This window comes from Salmo trutta, chromosome 6, assembly GCF_901001165.1.
Source record: "Salmo trutta chromosome 6, fSalTru1.1, whole genome shotgun sequence".
NCBI classification, from domain to species: Eukaryota; Metazoa; Chordata; class Actinopteri; order Salmoniformes; family Salmonidae; genus Salmo; species Salmo trutta.
The window spans coordinates 31,129,184-31,151,654 of NC_042962.1; the positions used below are offsets into that span (position 1 = coordinate 31,129,184).

Here is a 22,471-nt window from a genome sequence, read left to right on the forward strand (position 1 = left end):
ATCAGCATGGATGTTGTCCAGACGCCAGACCTGGGTTCTAAAACTATTCTAAATGATTTCAAATAGTATTTGAACTCAGGTTCGTATGGATCTTGCCTGGTGAGATCACTGCAGAGCTGAAGCCTAGAAACTAGCCATTCTCTGTTGACAGAATAAACAGCTCCACGTGATTTGCTGATTTGCCTCTTGAACTTTGGTCAGGGGACAGGTATGGGACAACAACCTGACAGCCACCATGTAGTATTTTATTAAAGGGTACATGACAGGCCAAACAAGGGAAGTAACATCACTGGCATCAGTCATGTGCTGCTCACATACCCATCAACAGATTTACAAACGCCCTCTGAATGTTCTGATTGTAGAGAAAGCAGTGGAGGAGTTTTGATAAGGTGATATACAGATCCTATATAATTGTATGGATGTCCAAATGCCAACAGATATGTTTTACATTAAACAACTGTATTACAGAATATTGTAATGGGCCTATTGTATGACTTTATAGCTACCTAGATGTGTAATGTATGCTTTTAAATATACATTTGTTGACAACTATTAGGACCCCCAAACATAACATGTAGAATAGATATAATGCAGTCATAGCTGTAATTGGGACAGAAATGCTGTTAACAACACTGGGAAACCAATGCTCTACAGAGCAGTAAATACGTTTTGTGCATCATGTTCCACGAACCTGCTGCATCAGACCATTTGATCAAGCTGTTCACTGAGTAGCCATGCACACTAATATGACAGACAGATTGCTCGTTAATCATTCCTCTGTGCCCAGGGGAGTTTAAACAGGAAATCATATATTTCATGGCAGAGAACTCTTTGACAGATTTTGCTTTCCATGATGGCATTATAACTTGGATAAATCACACATGTTCATACTCTGCACTATTCTGGGCCCTGAATCAAAGGCAATGTCTGAAATGGTACACTATTCCCTTTAAAGTATACTACTTTTGACCAGCCATTCCCTTTAGTCAAAAGTAGTGCTATCTATAGGAAATAGTGTGCCACAAGTTTAGCAAAATCATGAAACTGAATAACACAACACAATTCCTATAAATGACTGAACTGAATCCACAACTCAGCACAGTAGGATAGCTCTCCTGATTCGATGACATGATAGGCAAATGTGATGTAGAACAGGTGAAGTCCTCTTCGATATGAGATGTACTGTGTATCATGTATCCTAAAATGCCTAATTTAAAGTATTTTAGTATAGTCCCGTGTCTGTGTAGATCCCATTGGCAGTGTAGCTGAGAAATGTTCATCAGTCCATCCATGGGTCCTGATTAGTTAACTTCCTCAATTCAGAAAATGAGATCTAACTGCAAATCAGTCCAACGACTATTATTGTAAATTCTTGTGTTATTAAATGTCATTGCAGAACAGAAGACACAATTGGACAGAGGCAAACTTGTCAACTCCGTGTTTTACTTGAAAGAAGGATGATACAGTCGGCCTAACATCATAACAATCATGATGAACTCATGAACACATTGATAACACAACGGTGGGCTCAGAGAGTAAGAAGAAAATACATTCACTTCACTGAAAAGTATATATCAATCCGCGTGATGGAGAACAACTTCATAAGAGACCTGGTTGAGCGACACCATCTTTACGCACGTGCGTAACGTCGGATTTCAGGTGGCATGGAATGCTGCGCTCTCGTAAGTCGGCATACCTGCACAGTGATACTTCAAGGTATAGTTTTGTCCATGGTTGTTATCCCAAAACTCGCCCTGGTCATTCCTGATGTACACGGCGAAGTGCACAGAGGAAGATGGGTCTAGGAACGGAGGTGTGTACATGGTAAATGTGTAGCGCTCACCGACAGTATTCTCATCAAAAGGCATGGGTATCGCCTGCGCGTTCACGAAAGACAGCCACTCGTTGAATGTGTACCTCACACCAACTTCCCTCTTGCAACAGTTTTGAGTATTCGTCCGAATCTGCCCACGGATGTCAAACTGAGTGATGGTCACCTTCTCCAGGTGGACGTGCCGCTGTAATACCTTGGTTTCAAAATCATCAGACTCAACTGGCATCTTGAAAGTTGGGATGAGACGGTCCATGGTCAAGGTAGATTTAAAGTTTACGCACAGGTCCGCAATTGTATACTCTCGGTCCTGTGGTTGAGGGAGAAAGCTCTGCAATCTCGACAATACCTTGGAAGGGATTTTCGGGTCTTCTGCTGTGCTGAAGTGCTTCACGCTTGCTAAATCAAGCCCCATGGAGTCTGCGAACTTCACCCGTTTTCGGCCGTTACTGGCTATTTCTTCAAAAAGCATAGCCTGCTCCGGATATGCGGGCAGAGATTTCGCCCTTCGCCTGTCTTTCTTATACATTTCTGGTGGTTCGATTAAGCCATCTTCCAAGTCCTCATCACTATTCTCCGTTGGCTCATCTTCACTCCCTGATAGCATGGTTCCCCCTGAATTTGGAGAACACTGCTTGGAATCACGCAGGAGGGCTGAATCGGACATATCGGTAATGTGTGCGTTATGGATATGCACCAGAACAGTTCCGGGAGTTTAGATTCTCGATGGAACTTTTCACTTAGTGTGATACGCCCACTTAAAAGCTCATCATACAACTAACTGCCTGTTGCTGTATTCAGCGTCATTGTAATACGTCATTGCAACGTAGGCCTAATTCAAGTTTACAAACAACAGCTCACCTGCCCAGCGCGCAGGAGCGAGTGCCAAAGACGCACGTTATTAGGCTACAAAGTCATCGAATTATTCATAATAAACAAATTACTTTCATATTTATATCACAATCATTTAGCAGACGCTCTTATCCAGAGCGACTTACAGTAGTGAATACATACATTTCATACCATTTCATGCATTTTTTTTGTACTGGCCCCCCGTGGGAATCGAACCCACAACCCTGGCGTTGCACACACCATGCTCTACCAACTGAGCCACAGGGAAGACTAACTTTTTGTTAACACTACATTTTAGGGGGTCCTTATTACAGTGTAAAAACATAATTAATTACAGTAATTAACTATAATAATGCATAGTTACTGTATTAACAACATGTAACTGGTAGTAATTGTAGTCTGTAATTACAATGATTGCTTATTACCGTGCTTGTTACAAATGTAAACATTTTATTCGATAGAATCCAGATGCACCATATTTCAGCCTGCACAAACCACGTGATAAGTGTAAATCAGTTGAAAACCGACCACCTCATTGACACAACTATGCAATAGGCCCAATATCCCAATGGCAAAAACGGGTTCCCAACGAATCCCGGTTTCATCTGTACCAGGCAGATGGCAGACAGCTGTATGGCATCGTGTGGTTGTGCGGTTTGCTGATGTCAATGTTTTGAACAGAGTGCCTCATAGTGGCAGCGGGGTTATGGTATGGTCAGTCTTAAGCTACGGACAATGAACACAATTGCTTTTTATCGATGGCAATTTGAATGCTCAGAGATACCATGACGAGATCCTGAGGCCCATTGTCATGCCATTAATCCACCTCATGTTTCAGCATGATAATGCACGGCCCCATGTCGCAAGGATCTATACACAATTCCTGGAAGCTGAAAATGCCAGAGTTCTTCCATGGCCTGTATACTCACCAGACATGTCAACTATTGAGCATGTTTGTGATGCTCTGGATTGACGTGTACGACAGCGTTTTCCAGTTCCTGCCTATATCCAGCAACTTTGCACAGCCATTGAAGAGGAGAGGGACCACATTCCACAGCCTGATCAACTCTATGCGAAGAAGGTGTGTCACGCTACATGAGGCAAAAGTGTGGTCGCACCAGATACTGACTGGTTTTCTGATCCACGCCCCTTCCTTTTTTTTAAGGTATCCGTGACCAACAGGCATATTTGTATTCCCAGTCATGTGAAATCCATAGATTAGGGCATAATGAATTTATTTCAATTGACTGATTTCGTTATTTGAACTGTAGCTTAGTAAAAATCTTTGAAATTGTTGTGTGTTGCGTTTATATTTTTGTTCAGTGTAGCTACCTGAAGCTGGCAAATAGGCTATGGTCTCTACTCGCTAGCTAACGTTAGCTGGGCTATATGGTCTTATCTTCCCTGAACCTATTTCTCAGGCTATCCATACCCAAAGGGTATTACGTGAGACACTCAGCATGTTAACTAGCTAGCTGGCTACTTGTGTCAACACAAGCACTATTATTGCTAGATGGATAACACAACAACTAGTTAGGCCTAGCTAGCTATATGCCTAAACTATAGAAATCACAATGATGATAACTAAGGGTAATGTATAGTGTCTATGCTAAGTTGTCATACATTCTTCTTCTCTACCACAGATTCCCACAAGGTCTCAGAGTCCAGGAAGGGAAAATGCTTACAAGAAACATTTGAAGACAGAGACAGAGTTGTAGATTTCCATTGTTACTTGTAATGTTAAAAAGGGAAGAAAAAGACAATCCCATTTAGCCAGCTATCTAGGCTACTCACCATGCTATAGGCTACAGATTTGAGTCATCACTAGAATAGTTATTCTTATGTTATTGAGTAGGCCTATATACAGTGCATTCGGAAAGCCTCCTTCACTCATGCTGCCAAACATACCCTCGTAAAACTGACTATCCTGCCGATCATTGACTTTGGCGATCTCATTTACAAAATAGCCCCCAACACTCTACTCAGCAAATTGGATGCAGTCTATCACAGTGCCATCCGTTTTGTCACCAAAGCCCCATATACTACCCACCATTGCGACCTGTATGCTCTCGTTGGCTGGTCCTCGCTACATATTAGTCGCCAAACCCACTGGCTCTAGGTCATCTGTAAGTCTTTGCTAGGTAAAGCCCCGCCTTATCTCAGCTCAATGGTCACCATAGCAACACCCACCCGTAGCACGCGCTCCAGCAGGTATATTTCACTGGTCATCGCCAAAGCCAACACCTGCTTTGGTCATCTTTCCTTCCAGTTCTCTGCTGCCAATGACTGGAACGAATTGCAAAAATCACTGAAGTTGGAGACTTATATCTCCCTCACTAACTTCAAGCATCGGCTGTCAGAGAAGCTTACCGATCGCTGCAGCTGTACACAGCCCATCTGTAAATAGCCCATCCAACCAACTACCTACCTCATCCCCATATTTAAAAAAAAATTCTGCTCTTTTGCACACCAGTATTTATACCAGTATTTATACGTAAACATCCTCATCTGCACATCTATCACTCCAGTGTTAATTGCTAAATTGTAATTACTTTGCCACTATGGCCTATTTATTGTCTTACCTCCTTACTTAATTTGCACACACTGTATACAGATTTTCTATTGTGTTATTGACTGTATGTTTGTTTATCCCATGTGTAACTCTGTGTTGTTTTTGTCACACTGCTTTGCTTTATCTTGGCCAGGTCGCAGTTGTAAATGAGAACTTGTTCTCAACTGGCCTACCTGGTTAAATAAAGGTGAAATATATATATTTTTTTATGTATTCGGACCCCTTGACTTTTTCCACTTTGTTACGTTACAGCCTTATTCTAAAATTGATTAAATAGATTTTTCTACACATCAATCTACACACAATACCCCATAATGACAAAGCAAAAACAGTTTTTAGACATTTTTGCAAATGTATAAAAATATTCAACTGAAATATGACATTTACATAAATATTCAGACCCTTTACTCAGTACTTTGTTGAAGCGCCTTTGGCAGCGATTACAGCCTCGAGTCTTCTTGGGTATGACACTACAAGCTTGGCACACCTGTATTTGGGGAGTTTCTCCCATTCTCTCTGCAGATCCTCTCAAGCTCTGTCAAGTTAGATGGGAAGCGTCGCTGCACAGCTATTTTCAGGTCTCTCCAGAGATCGGGTTCAAGTCCGGACATTCAGAGTCTTGTCCCGAAGCCACTCCTGCGTAGTCTTGGCTGTGTGATTAGGATCGTTGTCCGGTTGAAAGGTGAACCTTCGCCCCAGTCGGAGGTTCTGAGCATTGTGGAGCAGGTTTTCATCAAGGATCTCTCGGTACTTTGCTCCGTTCATTTTTTCCCTCTATCCTGACTAGTCTCCCAGTCCATGCCGCTGAAAAATATCTCCACAGCCTGATACTGCCTCCACCATGCTTCTTGGTCACCTCCCTGACCAAGACCCTTCTCCCCCAATTGCTCAGTTTGGCTGGGCGCCAGCTCTAGGAATAGTCTTGGTGGTTCCAAACTTCTTCCATTTAAGAATGATGGAAACCACTGTGTTCTTGGGGACCTTCAATACTGCAGAAATGTTTTAGTACCCTTCCCCAGATCTGTGCCTCGACACAATCCTGTCTCGGAGCTCTACGGACAATTCCTTTCACCTCATGACTTGGTTTTTGCTCTGACATGTACTGTCAAATGTGGGACCTTATATAGACAGGTGTGTGCCTTTCCAAATCATGTCCAATCAATTGAATTTACCACAGGTGGACTCCAATCAAGTTGTAGAAACATCTCAAGGATGATCAATACAAACAGGATGCACCTGAGCTCAATTTTGAGTCTCATAGCAAAGGGTCTGAATATTTATGTAAATAAGGTATTTCGGTTTTTATTTTGAATAAATTAGCAAAAATGTCTAAAAACCTGTTTTCACTTCGTCATTATGGGGTATTGTGTGTAGATTGATGAGGAAAAACAATTATTTAAGCCATTTTAGAACGCTGTAATGTAACAAAGTGTGGAAAAATTCAATTGGTCTGAATTGTTTCCGAATGCACTGTATCTTTGTTTAATCTAATTAATCAAATGATGAATTTAACAATAAAAATCCTTATTATTTCATAAGAAATGTAAGGTCTGTTTACATGTTGCAATAAAGTTGACTTCATCATCTTTTGTTTGTAGGTCTTTTCACTTAGTAATGAGTAATAAGTAATTATATAGAAATTGGTCATAGGTAACTATAAAGTTACACTTCACTTTACATAGCTAAATCCTGTGTAAGAACTAGCGACAACTTTGTACTTATGCAGATATTACAGATATGTACTCTGTGGTGTATTAGTGCATTTTTTTCTCACTTGGATCGCGCTTTCAGAAGCTGACGATGAGATTGTCAGAATGGGTAAAGTACTTTGTAGGTACACAATAATCACAAGTAAGTACACCTCAAGCAGTGGAGGCTCCTCAGAAAAGGACCATCCTCCTCAGTGAATTTAATAAAAATAAAAATAGTGAAACACTTAAAAGATGATCCTTTTGAGGTAAAAATAGATTAAATATTGGCGACACTCATGTCACCAAATAATTGATTAAAACACACTGTTTTGCAATGAAGGTCTACAGCAGCCCTCTGTAGGGTAGCACCATGGTGTAGCCGAAGGAAAGCTACATTCTGTCCTCCTCTGAGTACATTGACTTCAATACAAACCTAGGAAGCTCATGGTTCTCACCCCCTTCCATAGACTTACACAGTAATTATGACAACTTCCGGAGGAAGTCCTCCAACCTATCAGAGTTCTTGCAGCATGAACTGACATGTTGTCCAACCAATCAAAAGATCAGAGAATAAAGCTACAGCTAGCTAGCACTGCAGTGCATAAAATGTGGTGAGTAGTTGACTCAGAGAGAGAAAGACAATATTTGAACAGTTTTGAACCAATACATTTCTTCCAAAATTAAGAAGTAGCAAAAGAGAGAGAGAGTTAGCTATATTTGGTTGTATTTAAAAAAAAAACTTTCACTTAGCTAGTGAATGCAGCTATCGTTAGCTAGTTTAGCCTAAACAGCTGATGTGACAGCTGATGTGTTGTGCACTGAAGTCCACAAGCGAAGGGAAAAGATGAGAGGAGAGCACATAGATAGTTGTGAGGAATTATATATATACAACGAGCAAAGTGATCATACTGTTTTTATGTGGCTGCTATGAAAGTGACCTGTTTGCGTGTGATCAGGGGTGTATTAATTCCACCAATTCTGTTGAAAAATGTTTCTTAAACGGAAGCACACGGAACGAAACAGGGATAATCTTACATGAATCTGTCTGGGGATCCAATTAGAGCCTATTGAGCCTCCAATCTTTGCAATCTCGGATACCCAGCCCATCAGTCCACAAGAGTGAATCAGATGCAGCTTAGAATAAACTAAAATTGATGAATTTAGTGGAAATGTGCCCATTTGTAACAAGAACATCTCTGTAATTACAGACTGCAATTACAACCAGTTACCTGTTGTTATTACAGTGTGAATATGAGTTACAGTTAACTACAATACTTGTTAGTGTAATTACATATGTAATTACACTGTAATAAGTACCCCTTAAAATTAAGTGTTACCAATTTTTTTTATTCTGATAAAATGATCATGGCTGTTATTTAAGCCAACAAAACAATTGCATAAGTGATAGCCTACTGTAGTTCCAGTTGCGTCACAGTAGACAAAACCGCTAACAAAATCAATAGAGGTCAGCTGCACGCACATCATACCTACGACATTTGGTTAACTTTTTGTTAGAATTTTCACCATATTTGTTCAAGCTAGTGAGGATATCTGTTAACATCAACAGCATCTAGTACGTACTGTTATTTTCATATCTGCTGACTCGCATGTCATCAAATGGCCTATTTTGTGTCTCTGTGTAGATTATATCAAGTGTATCAATGTTTGTCAGTACTTCTTAGGTTAATGTTTCATCCAGACTATGAAAGTGAAAAGTTGTCCCTCTCTCTCTCGGTCTCCCCCTTATTCAAATCTAGGCCTATCACTATCTCCATAAAGCAAAAAATATATATAAAAACATTTTAAAAAGCTGTATTAGCTAATCGGTTAGAACTACTGACACAAGTGAGATTCCGTGAACAACCAAAGATTTCCCGATGACAAGCAAAATCCTAGGTGTTGGCTCTATAATAAAACCTTTCTCAGCACAGCAACTTTTTGTCCAGTAGATGGTGCTCTATCACTATCTACAAGTACAAACTTAACAGTATAATGAGCCTGCACAGAGGTGGGTTTTACAAAAAGAATACCTAATAATAATAATAAAGTTAGGCATGTGACAAATTAGCATACTTCTGATGGTTTAATACCCACCGTGTACCACTGCATAATTGTTTATATTTATGGTAAAATTAGACAACTAACACTTTTATGAATCATTTTATTGAAAAAAACTAAAATGGCCACTGTACAATTACATTTGATTGACTGTCGATTAGAACATTCAGTGGTGAACTTCTTACACACATTAGCAGCAAGTAGGGAAAAACACATTATACGGTTCAAGGGAAGTCACATGGAGTCAACTTAATCCCCACTTAGTTGTTGCACAATGCAAGCTTTTGGCCTACTTGGTCTATGGAATGTTGATACCAATGGCACCAGAAATGTGGGACCATTGGGTCTACAGTTTTGCATATTGATGTTAAATGAACTCATTCACTCTTTATAGCATATATTATGCACACAGTACTCTACTGGCATACATTGTGCAATTTAAAGCATGTCTCTTGTTATATGCATATTGATTAAAAAAAAGACAGCTAATGCAAAACATTATGTAACCTGAGCCTTTATGATTTGAATGGCAGTGGGTTGAGCTGCAGACTCATTAGTTCCGTTCCAAAATGAAGGTAAATTCAGTCTAGCTATGCACAGGTAAGATGTCATAGCCTGCTCTTTTAAGCAAAACTGCAATTTTCAGTTTCAATCGAAGGGTTACAGTATGTTCGAGTAATAGTGAATCGTAAGATATTACAATAACATAATAACAATTTTACATTCTCAATTCATTCTTGTTAATCTGTCTAAAATATCAATATGTAAATCAGGAGAGGAAAAATAAGATTAACACAATAACAAAAGTATATGCCTTCATTAACATGATGCCGAGTAATTGGGTGAAAAACATTAAATTAATCATGGATATCGCAGTACTGCATATGAGCTGTGCAAATCCCCAAAACTAGCAGTGGTTTCTCAAATGTAGGCTCTGTAGCGGCCATTTTGTAGCCAGTGATTGTGATTTACATTTGATTGGCAAAGGTGACGGACCAATGGCACGGTCACTGCTCCACGGACGTGTACATGCGGTACATAACCGTGATAACTGCCGCAGCCAAACCGGGGATCAACCAGTTTGTCCACCAACTGTTGAGGGTAGAGAAAGAACAAGATACAGTACATCAGTAAAACGGACAGCTGAAACGGGACACAAAAATGATAAACACTAATGTCATAGAATAGCAAACAATAGTTCTGCCAGATTGCAGGACTAACCTGCACTTGAAAAATCATCCCATAGAATTTTTTAATCAGTCAAAAGTTTGGCCACACCTACTCATTCAATGTATTCTACATTGTAGAATAATAGTGAAGACATCAAAACTATGAAATTACACATATGCAATCATGTAGTGACCAAAAAAAGTGTTCAACAAATCAAAATATGTTTTGAATTTTAGATCCTTCAAAGTAGCATTCTCTCAACCAGCTTCATAAGAAATGCTTTTCCAACAGTCTTGAAGTTCTCACATTTGGACTCATCAGACCAAAGGTCAGATTTCCACGGTCTAATGTCCATTGCTCGTGTTTCTTGGCCTAAGCAAGTCTCTTCTTATTGGTGTCCTTTTGTAGTTGTTTCTTTGCAGCAATTTGACCATGAAGGCCTGATTCACACAGTCTCCTCTGAACAGTTGATGTTGACATGTGTCTGTTACTTGAACTGTGTGAAGCATTTATTTGGGCTGCAATTTCTGAGGCTGGTAACTCTAATGAACTTATCCTCTGCAGCAAAGGTAACTATGGGTCTTCCTTTCCTGTGGCGGTCCTCATGAGAGCCAGTTTCATCATAGCGCTTGATGGTTTATGTGACTGCACTTGAAGAAACTTTCAAAGTTCTTTTCATTTTCCGGATTGACTGACCTTTATGTATTAAAGTATTGATGGACTGTCGTTTCTCTTTGCTTATTTGAGCTGTTCTTGCCATAATATGGACTTGGTATTTTACCAAATAGGGTTATCTTTTGTATACCACCCCAACACAACTGATTGGCTCAAACGCATCAAACCCACAAATTAACTTTTAACAAGGCACACCTGTTAATTGAAATGCATTCCAGGTGATTACCCCATGAAGCTTGGTTGAGAGAATGACAAGAGTGTGCAAAGCTGTCGTCAAGGCAAAGGGTGGCTACTTTGAAGAATCTAAAATCTTGTTTAACACTTTTTTGGTTACTACATGATTCCATATGTGTTATTTCATAGTTTTGATGTCTTCACTATTATTCTACAATGTAGAAAATATCCATAGCTCATGCAGATGCAAACTTGCCATAATAAATTCTAATTTTAATCCGTTTGGTTTCAACCTGGTTCAAAACCAAGAATATGAAAATGGCATCAGGGGTGCCTACATACCTTGAGGTTTCCTCGATTGTGGTGGCAAGTGACTCCTGTTAGAAAAGGAAAGTCTGTAAGACCTCACAAATCTTTACATGGATATCTCTATCTTTGAGTAGACCTATCTTTATGATTAATTGTATTGTTTTATATGTACTGTACATGTGAACTACAGTTTTCAAAATAAACCTTGATGAAGGCAGCTTACCATCGAAATGTCAGTGACTTATTATCGTCGGAGCAAAAACATATGGTTACACCTTACTATGTGTGCTGAAATTTGAGTAGCGTAACTTTTCACATTTGAGATCGTTGTTTTACTTACTGAAGGTTTGGCCATCTTTGGCCGATCATCCTACACAAGAGAGAGGAAGGAAGAGAGAGAGAGGTTGTTTATTATGCTATGAGTTGGCAGGCATAAAAAAAATAAGACCAGGCCTTCCTTCCCCTTTAGATTACACTAGATGTGGATGAAGGCTAGGGTTGCACATTTTGGGGAATATTCAGAGGTGGAAATTTTATGTGGGAATATATGGGAATTAACGGGAATATATGCAAATTAATATTAATACCATTTAAATGTAGATTTTTTTGCATTGGATATATTTACCATATCATATGGAGACAGAAACATAAACCTTTTACCTTATCATAAGTAGACATAATTGCAAATAATTAAATCCATCCAATAGAAATAAAAAACAAAACAATTGAGTTAGGAATTTAACTTTAATTAAATGAGTTGACTCTTCACATGGAATGACTTCACTGAACAAAAGAAAGGGAATATTGAATGATCCCCAATCATCCATCGCATCTCCCAAAAACATTTAACATACATCTGTAAAATGATAGTCTAGAAACTAAAGCTTTGGTTGTCTTCCTCTCAGGTTTCCATGTCTTCTCCCTGGACCTCCTCAATGTCCACCTCTTGAACATCAGACTCTGAGGCCTCATCTTCACTGTCACTTTCCAACCTTGTTGAGGATGGCTCGTTGTCAGGCTCAAAAAGCCTCAAGTTTGCCCAGATGGCCACCAATTTTTCAACCCTTGTATTGGTCAGCCTGTTGGGTGCTTTGGTGTGTGTGTGTTCCAAAACAAGGACCAGTTGCATTCTGAGGCGGCTGATGTTGGTGGGATTTGGAGGATGATGGAGGCAACAGGGAAAGAGCCTGAGATCCACAAAGTCCCTTCCACCAGGTGGCTGATGAGATATGTTGGCACGACTGCCATATTGCATCTCCATCCCAAAGACTGCCAAGAACCTCGCCCTCATCCAGGCCAAGGTGGCAAGACACGGTAGTGATGACACCATAGGCCTTGTTGATCTCCGCACCAGACAGGATGCTCTTGCCAGCATACTTGGGGTCCAACATGTACGCTGCGGTGTGTTTGGGCTTCAGACAGAGGTCTTCATGCTTTTTTATGTATTTCAGAAATGCAGTTTCCTCTGCTTGGAGCAACAGTGAAGTGGGTAGGGCAGTATGGATTTCTTCTCTTACATCTGCAAGCAGAGTCTGAACATCAGACAGGATGGCATTGTCTCCCTCAATCCGTGCAATGGCTACTGTTATAGGTTTCAGGAGTTTCAGGCTGCTTACCACTCTCTCCCAAAATACATCATCCGGGAGGGTCCTCTTAATGGGGCTGTCCATATCGGGAGACTGTGATATGGCCATTTCTTGGAGAGACTCCTTCCCCTTCAGGAGACTGTCAAACATGATGACAACACCACCCCAACGGGTGTTGTTGGGCAGCTTCAATGTGGTGCTCTTATTCTTCTCACTTTGCTTGGTGAGGTAGATTGCTGCTATAACTTGATGACTCTTCACATACCTAACCATTTCCTTGGCTCTCTTGCAGAGTGTATCCATTGTTTTCAGTGCCATGATAACTTTCTGGAGCAGATTCAATGCATGAGCAGCACAGCCAATGGGTGTGATGTGAAGGTAGGACTCCTCCACTTTAGACCAAGCAGCCTTCATGTTCGCAGCAGTCTGTCACCAGTGCAAATCCTTCTGTGGTCCAAGGTCATTGACTGCCTTCAGCTCATCTGCAATGTAGAGACCGGTGTGTCTGTTGTCCCTTGTGTTTGTGCTCTTGTAAAATACTGGTTGATAGGTGGAGATGATGTAGTTAATTAGTCCTTGCCCATGAACCTTCAACCACCCATCAGAGATTATTGCAATACAATCTGCTTTCTCTATGATTTGCTTAACCTTCACTTGAACTCTGTTGAACTCTGCATCCAGCAAATGAGTAGATAAAGCATGCCTGGTTAGAGGGGTGTATGCTGGGTGAAGAACATTCAGAAATCTCTTCCAATGCACATTGATTGTGAGCATCAGAGGTGAACCAGACATTCATCAGCATTTCTCTGACTATGTGCCTCCATTGAGACAAAAAAACCTCTGATTTCAGGATGACCATGAGCTGTTGCTATCGATAAGGTGTCTGATTCATCATTTTCACCTCGAATAGAAGTTGAGGTTGCTTGTTGTGAGCGCTGAGGGAACCTTATGCACTTGGCCAGATGATTCTGCATCTTTGTTGAATTCTTCACATATGATTTGGCACAGTATTTGCAAATGTACACAGCTTTTCCTTCTACATTAGCTGCAGTGAAATGTCTCCACACATCAGATAGTGCCTGTGGCATTTTCCTGTAAAGATTATAAGAAAAAAATATATAGTCAAGAGTCAAAAAATATATAGTATAGAGTCAAAAAGAAATATATACAATTCCATGTACAGATAGTTAAGCTGTTAGATTAAACAAATCCTTTGTAAGATAAATGTTTTTTAAAATGAAACATGTATGGAAACAGGTGAATTAACACTCATCAGTTAGCAGGCTCAAGCAAGCTAAAACCCACATGGTAGCGAAAACTAGCTAACAGAAATTGTTAACAAGTTAGAAATTATTTAAACACACTTTTCTGTAGGCCACTATTTACTAGTTAACAAAGAAACATGTATGTCATATAGAATATATCCACCCCACCCAGTATTGTAATCAAAACTTACCAGAAAACATGTAGTCTTTGGCTCACACAGTGTAGTAATGTGGGCTCAATAGCATCTCATTAGTGTGCAAGATCTTGAGAATCAGCTGTACATGTGATAGAAGAATGCACTGTGCATGCAGAGGTTTGCAATTCCATTGAATTGGGGATTGTTTAACCAAAATATGCCACAAGACCTAGAATTGCCTTATGTGTATCCCACAAAAAAGGTTCACGGTTATAAGCTAACTTTTTTTGATGAATTTAAGCAAAATTCCCGGTCTTAACTTACCAAGGAAAATTTGCGGAAAAATTCAGGAAATGTACAGAAAAGTTCAGACCCTTTGCAACCCTAATGAAGGTTGAGAACGAAATTATTTCTATACTCTGCAGCAAAGCAGTTCACTAAAACAGACAAAATGTAGAGCTATTGAGTGTCACATCAGCCAACTGAAACCAGAATGATTCATTTCTCAACAAATATACCCAATGAAAATTAAGAGGTCTCTTCCATATCATTGCCATAGCAGGACTATGGGACCACTGAAACATACTACACAACATCTTGGTCATATGCCTTCAATCAAGATGACAAAAAGAGAATGGAAGGGTAGCCAATGTCAGTATGCTTATATTCAATGAACACAACAGGGCGGACAACACAACCACAATACCATATTGTATTCTAACAATCCAGTCTCATGCATCAAAAGAGAGAAGAATTTGCCTGCTAACTCTGAAACCTATACAACTTAATTTTATGGTAAAGAAGATGACGGTACTTACTTAGAAATAATAACAACCTATGAATTACTTTTGGAATTCATTAAGACAAACACTACCAGTTGAATAATAGTGCAACCAGTACCGCAAGTGCTACAAAGAGTTTTGTATACAGGTTGTTAGTATACTGTAGTAATGTAAAATTAGAGCATTTACACTGTAGAACCCTAAACATACCTCTCTTCCCCGTGACCAAATAACACAATATTATGGGGTTTTGGGATACTGCAATAGCACTCGGTAGAAACCCTGTTTCTGATTGCCAGAGACAAAAGTTAGGTAAAGCTTTTAAAAGGCATATTTGAAACATGAAGAGTGCTTACTGGATGCAGTTCTCCAATGATCATGTTGGCAGCCATCTCCTTGGCATCTGATGAGTGCCCGACGTCTTCAAAGCTCTCCGTGGCATCACCGCCTGCCTGTTCCCTCAAGACCTCCTCTCCACCTGGGTGCTGTAATATACTGTACATGTCAGAGTAGTTCTTTTCAAGCAATTTAGGCTTGTTGATGGCATACTAACAAGTGTCCATTACCACTCTTTAATTCTCAACCATGCTAATGTTAAACTGTAGCTAAATGGACAATTGGGCAAGGAGAGAACCGGAATAAATAATGTAACATAGTATTTTTTGCATAATATTACAGAAACATAAAAAGTCTAGAACACACACCTACATTTGGAGACTGTACAACAGGTTCAAATATTTAATAATGGAACAGTAAGATTTGTCATGCTTGACCTATTGACTGCGTGTTATTGGCCTAAATAAGGATTCCCCAAATTCCACTATAAACTTGTTTTTAAGATACCTTTTTAAAACCCTACTGAAAAAATGAACAACTTTACAGAGTAGAATAGAACTTTATGAAATAGTACTTTATTGCCCATCTTGTGAAGGGAATTTGTCTTTTGCTCCTAAGCCCAACTCCCTAGACACCCCCCACACACACACACGGTCTACCACAGTGCAGCTCCCCTGGAGAAGTTAAGGGTTAAAAAGGTACAATATGCAGAAATCACTCAGCCAGTTCCTGGTTGCTAAAATTCAAATAGTTCGCCTAACTTCAGTTTATGTGAGAATCATCGTACCATCTAAAAAGCTGTGAAATATATTTGCAATAATCAAACAATTTCGTATTTTCAGATGTTTTAAGCTGGCATACAAAACCAGAATTAAAAGATGCAAAAACAACCTAAGAACGGGAAGCCTAGAAATAGCACACATACTGTAGAAGAGATCTACTGCTTCTTCTTTCAAAGAGAATGACAGATCTACAACTCACATTTCTATGTGAATTTGGTCAGGTCGCCCAAAAGGTTATATATTGCAGCTTTGAGTGTCTTGCTCAAGGATGGATATGGACTCTTCGCTGACCATCAATGTACGACTCCCATTGAGAAAGCATTGGAAATCACGGATATGGATAAAATCAATGGGCCAGTCTGGCCTTGCCTTAAAGGTAGGATATGCATATTATTATTAGATTTGGATAGAAAACACTGAAGTTTCTAAAACTGTTTGAATGATGTCTGTGAGTATTATATCCTGCCTGTTTGGCCCTGTCCGGGGGTATCATCGGATGGGGCCACAGTGTCTTCTGATCCCTCCTGTCTCAGCCTCCAGTATTTATGCTGCAGTAGTTTATGTGCCGGGGGGCTAGGGTCAGTCTGTTACATCTGGAGTGTTCTCTTGTCTTATCCGGTGTCCTGTGTGAATTTAAATATGCTCTCTCTAATTCTCTCTTTCTTTCTTTCTCTCGGAGGACCTGAGCCCTAGGACCATGCCTCGGGACTACCTGGCATGATGACTCCTTGCTGTCCCCAGTCCACCTGGCCATGCTGCTGCTCCAGTTTCAACTGTTCTGCCTGCGGCTACGGAACCCTGACCTGTTCACCGGATGTGCTTGTTGCACCCTCGACAACTACAATGATTATTATTATTTGACCATGCTGGTCATTTATGAACATTTTAACATCTTGACCATGTTCTGTTATAATATCCACCCGGCACAACCAGAAGAGGACTGGCCACCCCTCATAGCCTGGTTCCTCTCTAGGTTTCTTCCTAGGTTTTTGGCCTTTCTAGGGAGTTTTTCCTAGGGAGTTTTTCCTAGCCACCGTGCTTCTTTCACATGCATTGCTTGCTGTTTGGGGTTTTAGGCTGGGTTTCTGTACAGCACTTTGAGATTTCAGCTGATATACGAAGGGCTATATAAATAAATTTGATTTGATTTTAAATGCCAAATTTTTTGACTATTTTATCTGGCATTATATCATCTTGTCATTAACTTCTCTATGGTAGGGGGCAGTATTTTGACATCCGGATGAAAGGCGTGCCCAAATTAAACTGCCTGCTACTCAGGCTCAGAAGGTAGGATATGTATATTATTATTAGATTTGGATAGAAAACACTGAAGTTTCTAAAACTGTTTGAATGATGTCTGTGAGTATAATAGAACTCATATGGCAGCCAAAAACCTGAGAAAAATCCAACCAGGAAGTGTGGAAATCTGAGGTTTGTAGTTTTTCAAGTGATTCCCTATCCAGTATACAGTGACTTAGGGTTCATTTTGCACTTCCTAAGGCTTCCACTAGATGTCAACAGTCTTTAGAATATTGTTTCATGCTTCTACTGTGAATATGGAGTGAACAAGAGGGCCTGGAAGTTGATGAGTGAGAAAATGACATGAACTCAGAGGCGCGCACTCACGTGAGAGTTAGCTGTGTTCCTTTTCTTTTCTGAAGATATTGGAATTGTCCGGTTGGAATATTTCTGAAGATTTATGTTAAAAACGTCCTAAAGATTGATGCTATACATCATTTGACATTTCTACGAACGTAAATAACTTTTTTTGACTTTTTGTCGTGACATTTGTGCGGGCTTCCTGCATTTGGAGTAGTGGACTGAACGCGCGAACAAAAGGAGGTATTTGGACATAAATGATGGACTTTATCAAACAAAACAAACAGTTATTGTGGACCTGGGATTCCTGGGAGTGCATTCTGATGAAGATCATCAAAGGAAAGTGAATATTTATAATATTATTTCTGAGTTTTGTTGACTCCACAAAATGGCGGGTTTGGTTTCATGTCTGAACGCTGTACTCAGATTATTGCAAAATTTGCTTTCGCCGTAAAGCTTTTTTGAAATCTGACACAGCGGTTGCATTAAGGAGAAGTGTATCTACAATTCTTTAAATAACTGTTGAATATTTTATCAACGTTTATGATGAGTATTTCTGTAAATTGATGTGCTCATTCACCGGAAGTTTTGGGAGAAAAAACATTTCTGAACATTACACGCCAATGTAAAATGGGGTTTTTGGATATAAATTTGAACGTTATCGAGCAAAACATACATGTATTGTGTAACATGAAGTCCTATGAGTGCCATCTGATGAAGATCATCAAAGGTTAGTGATTAATTTGAGCTGTATTTCTGGTTTTTGTGACGCCTCTCTTTGCTTGGAAAATGGCTGTGTACTTTTTCTTGTTTAGGTGCTGTCCTAACATAATCTAATGTTATGCTTTCGCCGTAAAGCCTTTTTGAAATCGGACAATGTGGTTGGATTAACGAGAAGTGTATCTTTAAAATGGGATATAATTGTTGTATGTTTGAGAAATTAGAATTATGAGATTTTTGTTGTTTTGAATTTGCCGCCCTGCTATTTCACTGGCTATTGAATAGTGTGTCCCGCAGCGTCCCACATACCCCAGAGAGGTTAAGCTACATTGTAATAACAATAGGATAGGCCTATGAAAAGTGCAAAGAAACCCAAGAGAGAAAATTACATTGATGATGGTTATGAACACTTAATAGTTTGGGTAACAAATCCAGTTTGAGACATGAGCTGACTGAGACCAATCATATTTGTGTAAATTTAGTTAATTAGGGCTATGTACTATGAACCAATTTAGAACAGTCCATTTGGAAACCCTATAACCCTAGACATTTCATCTGTGAAATACTCAAAATGTTATACACAGAGAATATTGAAATACTGCTAGTTAACATGAGGACAAAAAGGGCAGTAGTCTGGGACAAATAGCAGTATTTAAATCTTCTCAATGTATCAGTGTGGATAATGGTACAATTTGGAGTACAGTGGCATATCCCATCCCTGCACTGAGGTACGTTTTCCGACCTACATCTAGCGCTGGCTCCACAGTGTCTTAATGTAACCATGATTGCGTTCCGACCCCAGCGCAGCTCAGTGTAAACAAGCATAATGGTAGGGTCTTAATCTGCTGGCTACCAGGAACCAAAATGCTACAAACCCTCAGCAGGTTTGATTGCTAGAGAATGGTCTGATAGTTATTCATGCTATAATGTGACGTTACTATCCTCACATAAAAATTATTTATGGGATGTTCACACAATTGTAGGCCTATATGAAATGAAGCCTTGGATGATAGCTGAGAAAAACTGGCCAGTGTTTCTCAATCCTGGTCCTAGGCTAGAGAAACACTGGTTTAGTTGACCGTTGCCATATGGACTTTAGCCTAAAACAAGTAACATTTGATGGGCTATAATATGAACCATTCGTGTAACCTAACTTTCTCACCTCTTCCAGAAATTTGGTGACATCGTAGACGTTAAAATTGATTATAATCCATGTACTCTTGAACGTATTCTGTTCCTCGATTTCTGACAGTCGGTAGTATTTTACAGCTTGTCCGTTCTCCCCTTTATCCTCCATTTATATTTTCAATAAATACACCTAATGTGAATCCAGGAAAGAATTATGTTCCAATCTTACAAATATTTCGATGCAGTGACTATGTACAAGTACACACGTAACGACATTTAGCCTAGATGACAAAGTGAGTTCAGAGATTTCTATTGGAATTCCTGGCACGCACCAGGAAGCTCCCCCAGACTTGCCCATAAATGCGGTGATTGGTTATTTTAATATTCCTTTTCATTCTGAGGCTCTCTTATTGGTGTACTCCATGTCAGTCTGTCCCAGATAAAATTGCAATCAGGGTGACTCGGCTAAGGTTCACAAAAGTTCATCCGGATGGTCTATCTCTCACGCAATAACATGGACATGCATTTCTACCTGGTGCATTGTATAGGAATGTTGAAAAAAAATGCTACAAAATAACAATGTGAAGTGCAAAAAGGCGTTGTCCTTTCCTACTGTGTGCAAGCCTAACTAAACGCTGTTTGGGCGACTCTTTAGCTTAGTCTAATGTAAATCAATAAATACAGAAACAACTAAAAAAACGTATATGCGTTAGGTATGGGCTACAGTGAATGCTATTGACTATACATCGGCTAGATAACCGATGGAACTATGCACTGATAAAAATGTTGACATTAAACATTGCAACCACACACATTGATGAAATGTTGTGCAGCAGATTACTCTTTTGTGATGTCTAATGATAACATGATGCAGGCAGAGCATGGTTCCGGATGCACGCGATGGTTTTCCCGCCCGAATGAGCAACATGAATGTGCCACGAAGAGTAATCTATTTCGAATTTCTGATGCTTTCTGATATTTTCGTTGGTAGTTTAGTTAGTTAGCGGTCACAACATTGTCCCAATTAAACTCTTGTTAGCCAGTCAAGTCAGTGTTCTTGCTTATAGACTTGTGTAGCCTACCCAGGTTAGTTATTTAGCTAGCCAGTCAAAGAAGAGGACAAGGTGACTAAATAAAGGTGGCTAGCTAACGGTAGCTAGCTAGGTACAGAATCCAGTTCCATCCAGTAACATATCTGTGACACAACTGTTCTGCAGGTGAGTTATCATTGTTGGGAGATAGCTAGCTATATTGTTAAACGCCAGGCCAATGATGGTGAAAGGCTGCCAAAGCTCATGATTGTGTTCTCTACAACAGGACTTCTCAAAGTGGGGTCTGCGGAGGTACTGAAGTGCAGTGGGTTCATGCCCAGACCTCAAAGTATAACGTTATACATAGTTAGCTATATTTACATGGAATTTTTTTAATGAAATTAAAATACTTTTTTTGTCACATGCACCGAATACAGCTGGTGTAGACTTTACTGTGAAATGCTTGCTTTGAACCTTTCCCAAGGATGCAGAGTAAAAAATAGTAACACAAGAGGAATTGGAATTAATTACACAAGAATGGAGCTATATATTATACAGGGAGTACCAGTACCAGATCAATGTGCAGAGGTACGAGGTAGTTTAGGTAAATACTGTGCCTTCAGAAAGTAAGTTATTTACACACCTTTACTTTTTTTCACATTTTGTTGTGTTACAGCCTGAATTTAAAATCGATTACATTACAATTGGTTTTGGCACTGGCCTACACACAATACCTCATAATGTCAAAGTGGAATTCAGTTTTTCATTCTTTTTTAAAACAAATTAATTCAAAATGAAAATGTTATATGTCTTGAGTCAATAAGTATTCAACCCCTTTGTTATGTCAAGCCTAAATAAGTTCAGGAGTAAAAATGTGCTTAATGAGTTACATAATAAGTTGCATGGACTCACTGTATGGAATGATAGTGTTTAACCTCATTTTCTGTACCCCCACATGTACAATATCTGTAATGTCCCTCAGTTAAAAAAAAGCGTATCCTTTGAGCATGGTGAAGTTATTAATTACACTTTGGATGGTGTATTAATACACCCAGTCACTACAAAAATACAGGTGTCCTTCCTAACTCAGTTGCCAGAGAGGACGGAAGCCGCTCAGGGATTTCACCATGAGGCCAATGGTGACTTTAAAACAGTTACAGAGTTGAATGGTGTGATAGGATCAAAATGAGGATGGATCAACAACATTGTAGGTACTCCACAATACTAACCTAATTGACAGAGTGAAAAGAAAGAAAGCCGTACAAAATACAAATATTCCAAAACATGCATCCTGTTTGGAATAAGACACTAAAGTAATACTGTAAAAAATGTGGCAAAGCAATTAACTTTTTGTCTTGAATACAAAGTGTTATGTTTGGGGCAAATACAATACAACACTGAGGACAGTACCACTCTTCATATTTTCAAGCATGGTGGTGGCTGCATCATGCTTTTAATCGTTTAGGACTGGGGAGTTTTTTAGGATAAAAAAGAAATGCAATAGAGCTCAGCACAATCAAAATCCTAGAGGAAAACCTGGTTTAGACTGCTTTCCACCAGACCCTGGGAGATTAATTCACCCTTTAGCAGGACAATAACCTAAAACACAAGGCCGAATCTACTCTGGAGTTTCTTACCAAGAAAACAGTGAATGTTCCTGAGTGGCCGAGTTACAGTTTTGACTTAAATCTACTTGAAAATCAATGGCAAGACCTGAAAATGGTTGTCTAGCAATGATCAACAACCAATTTGACAGAGCTTGACAAATTTTGA

At 39.6% G+C, this 22,471-nt stretch overlaps 3 protein-coding genes across 3 annotated transcripts in view; 1 reads left to right on the top strand and 2 right to left on the bottom strand.

Moving 5' to 3' along the window:
* Positions 1-224: 224 nt before the first annotated feature.
* On the bottom strand, positions 225-2,592 carry LOC115195852 (protein phosphatase 1 regulatory subunit 3G). The gene has a single exon (XM_029756167.1). It carries the CDS (start codon positions 2,496-2,498, stop codon positions 1,656-1,658), a length of 843 nt encoding a protein of 280 aa, XP_029612027.1. The 5' UTR covers positions 2,499-2,592; the 3' UTR covers positions 225-1,655.
* Positions 2,593-9,091: 6,499 nt separating this feature from the next.
* On the bottom strand, positions 9,092-20,017 carry cyb5a (cytochrome b5 type A (microsomal)). Its single transcript, XM_029756170.1, has 5 exons — positions 19,702-20,017; positions 15,459-15,587; positions 11,673-11,702; positions 11,366-11,400; positions 9,092-10,096 (listed from the first exon to the last, which is right to left on the bottom strand). Exons 1-5 carry the CDS (start codon positions 19,834-19,836, stop codon positions 10,012-10,014), a joined length of 414 nt encoding a protein of 137 aa, XP_029612030.1. The 5' UTR covers positions 19,837-20,017; the 3' UTR covers positions 9,092-10,011.
* A 454-nt stretch (positions 20,018-20,471) lies between these two features.
* Positions 20,472-22,471, top strand: part of c6h18orf63 (chromosome 6 C18orf63 homolog) — a 46,571-nt gene continuing 44,571 nt past the window's right edge. The window contains exon 1 of the mRNA XM_029756168.1: positions 20,472-20,884. The gene's annotated coding sequence lies outside the window, so the exon portion shown is untranslated. The remainder of the gene's footprint in view (positions 20,885-22,471) is intronic.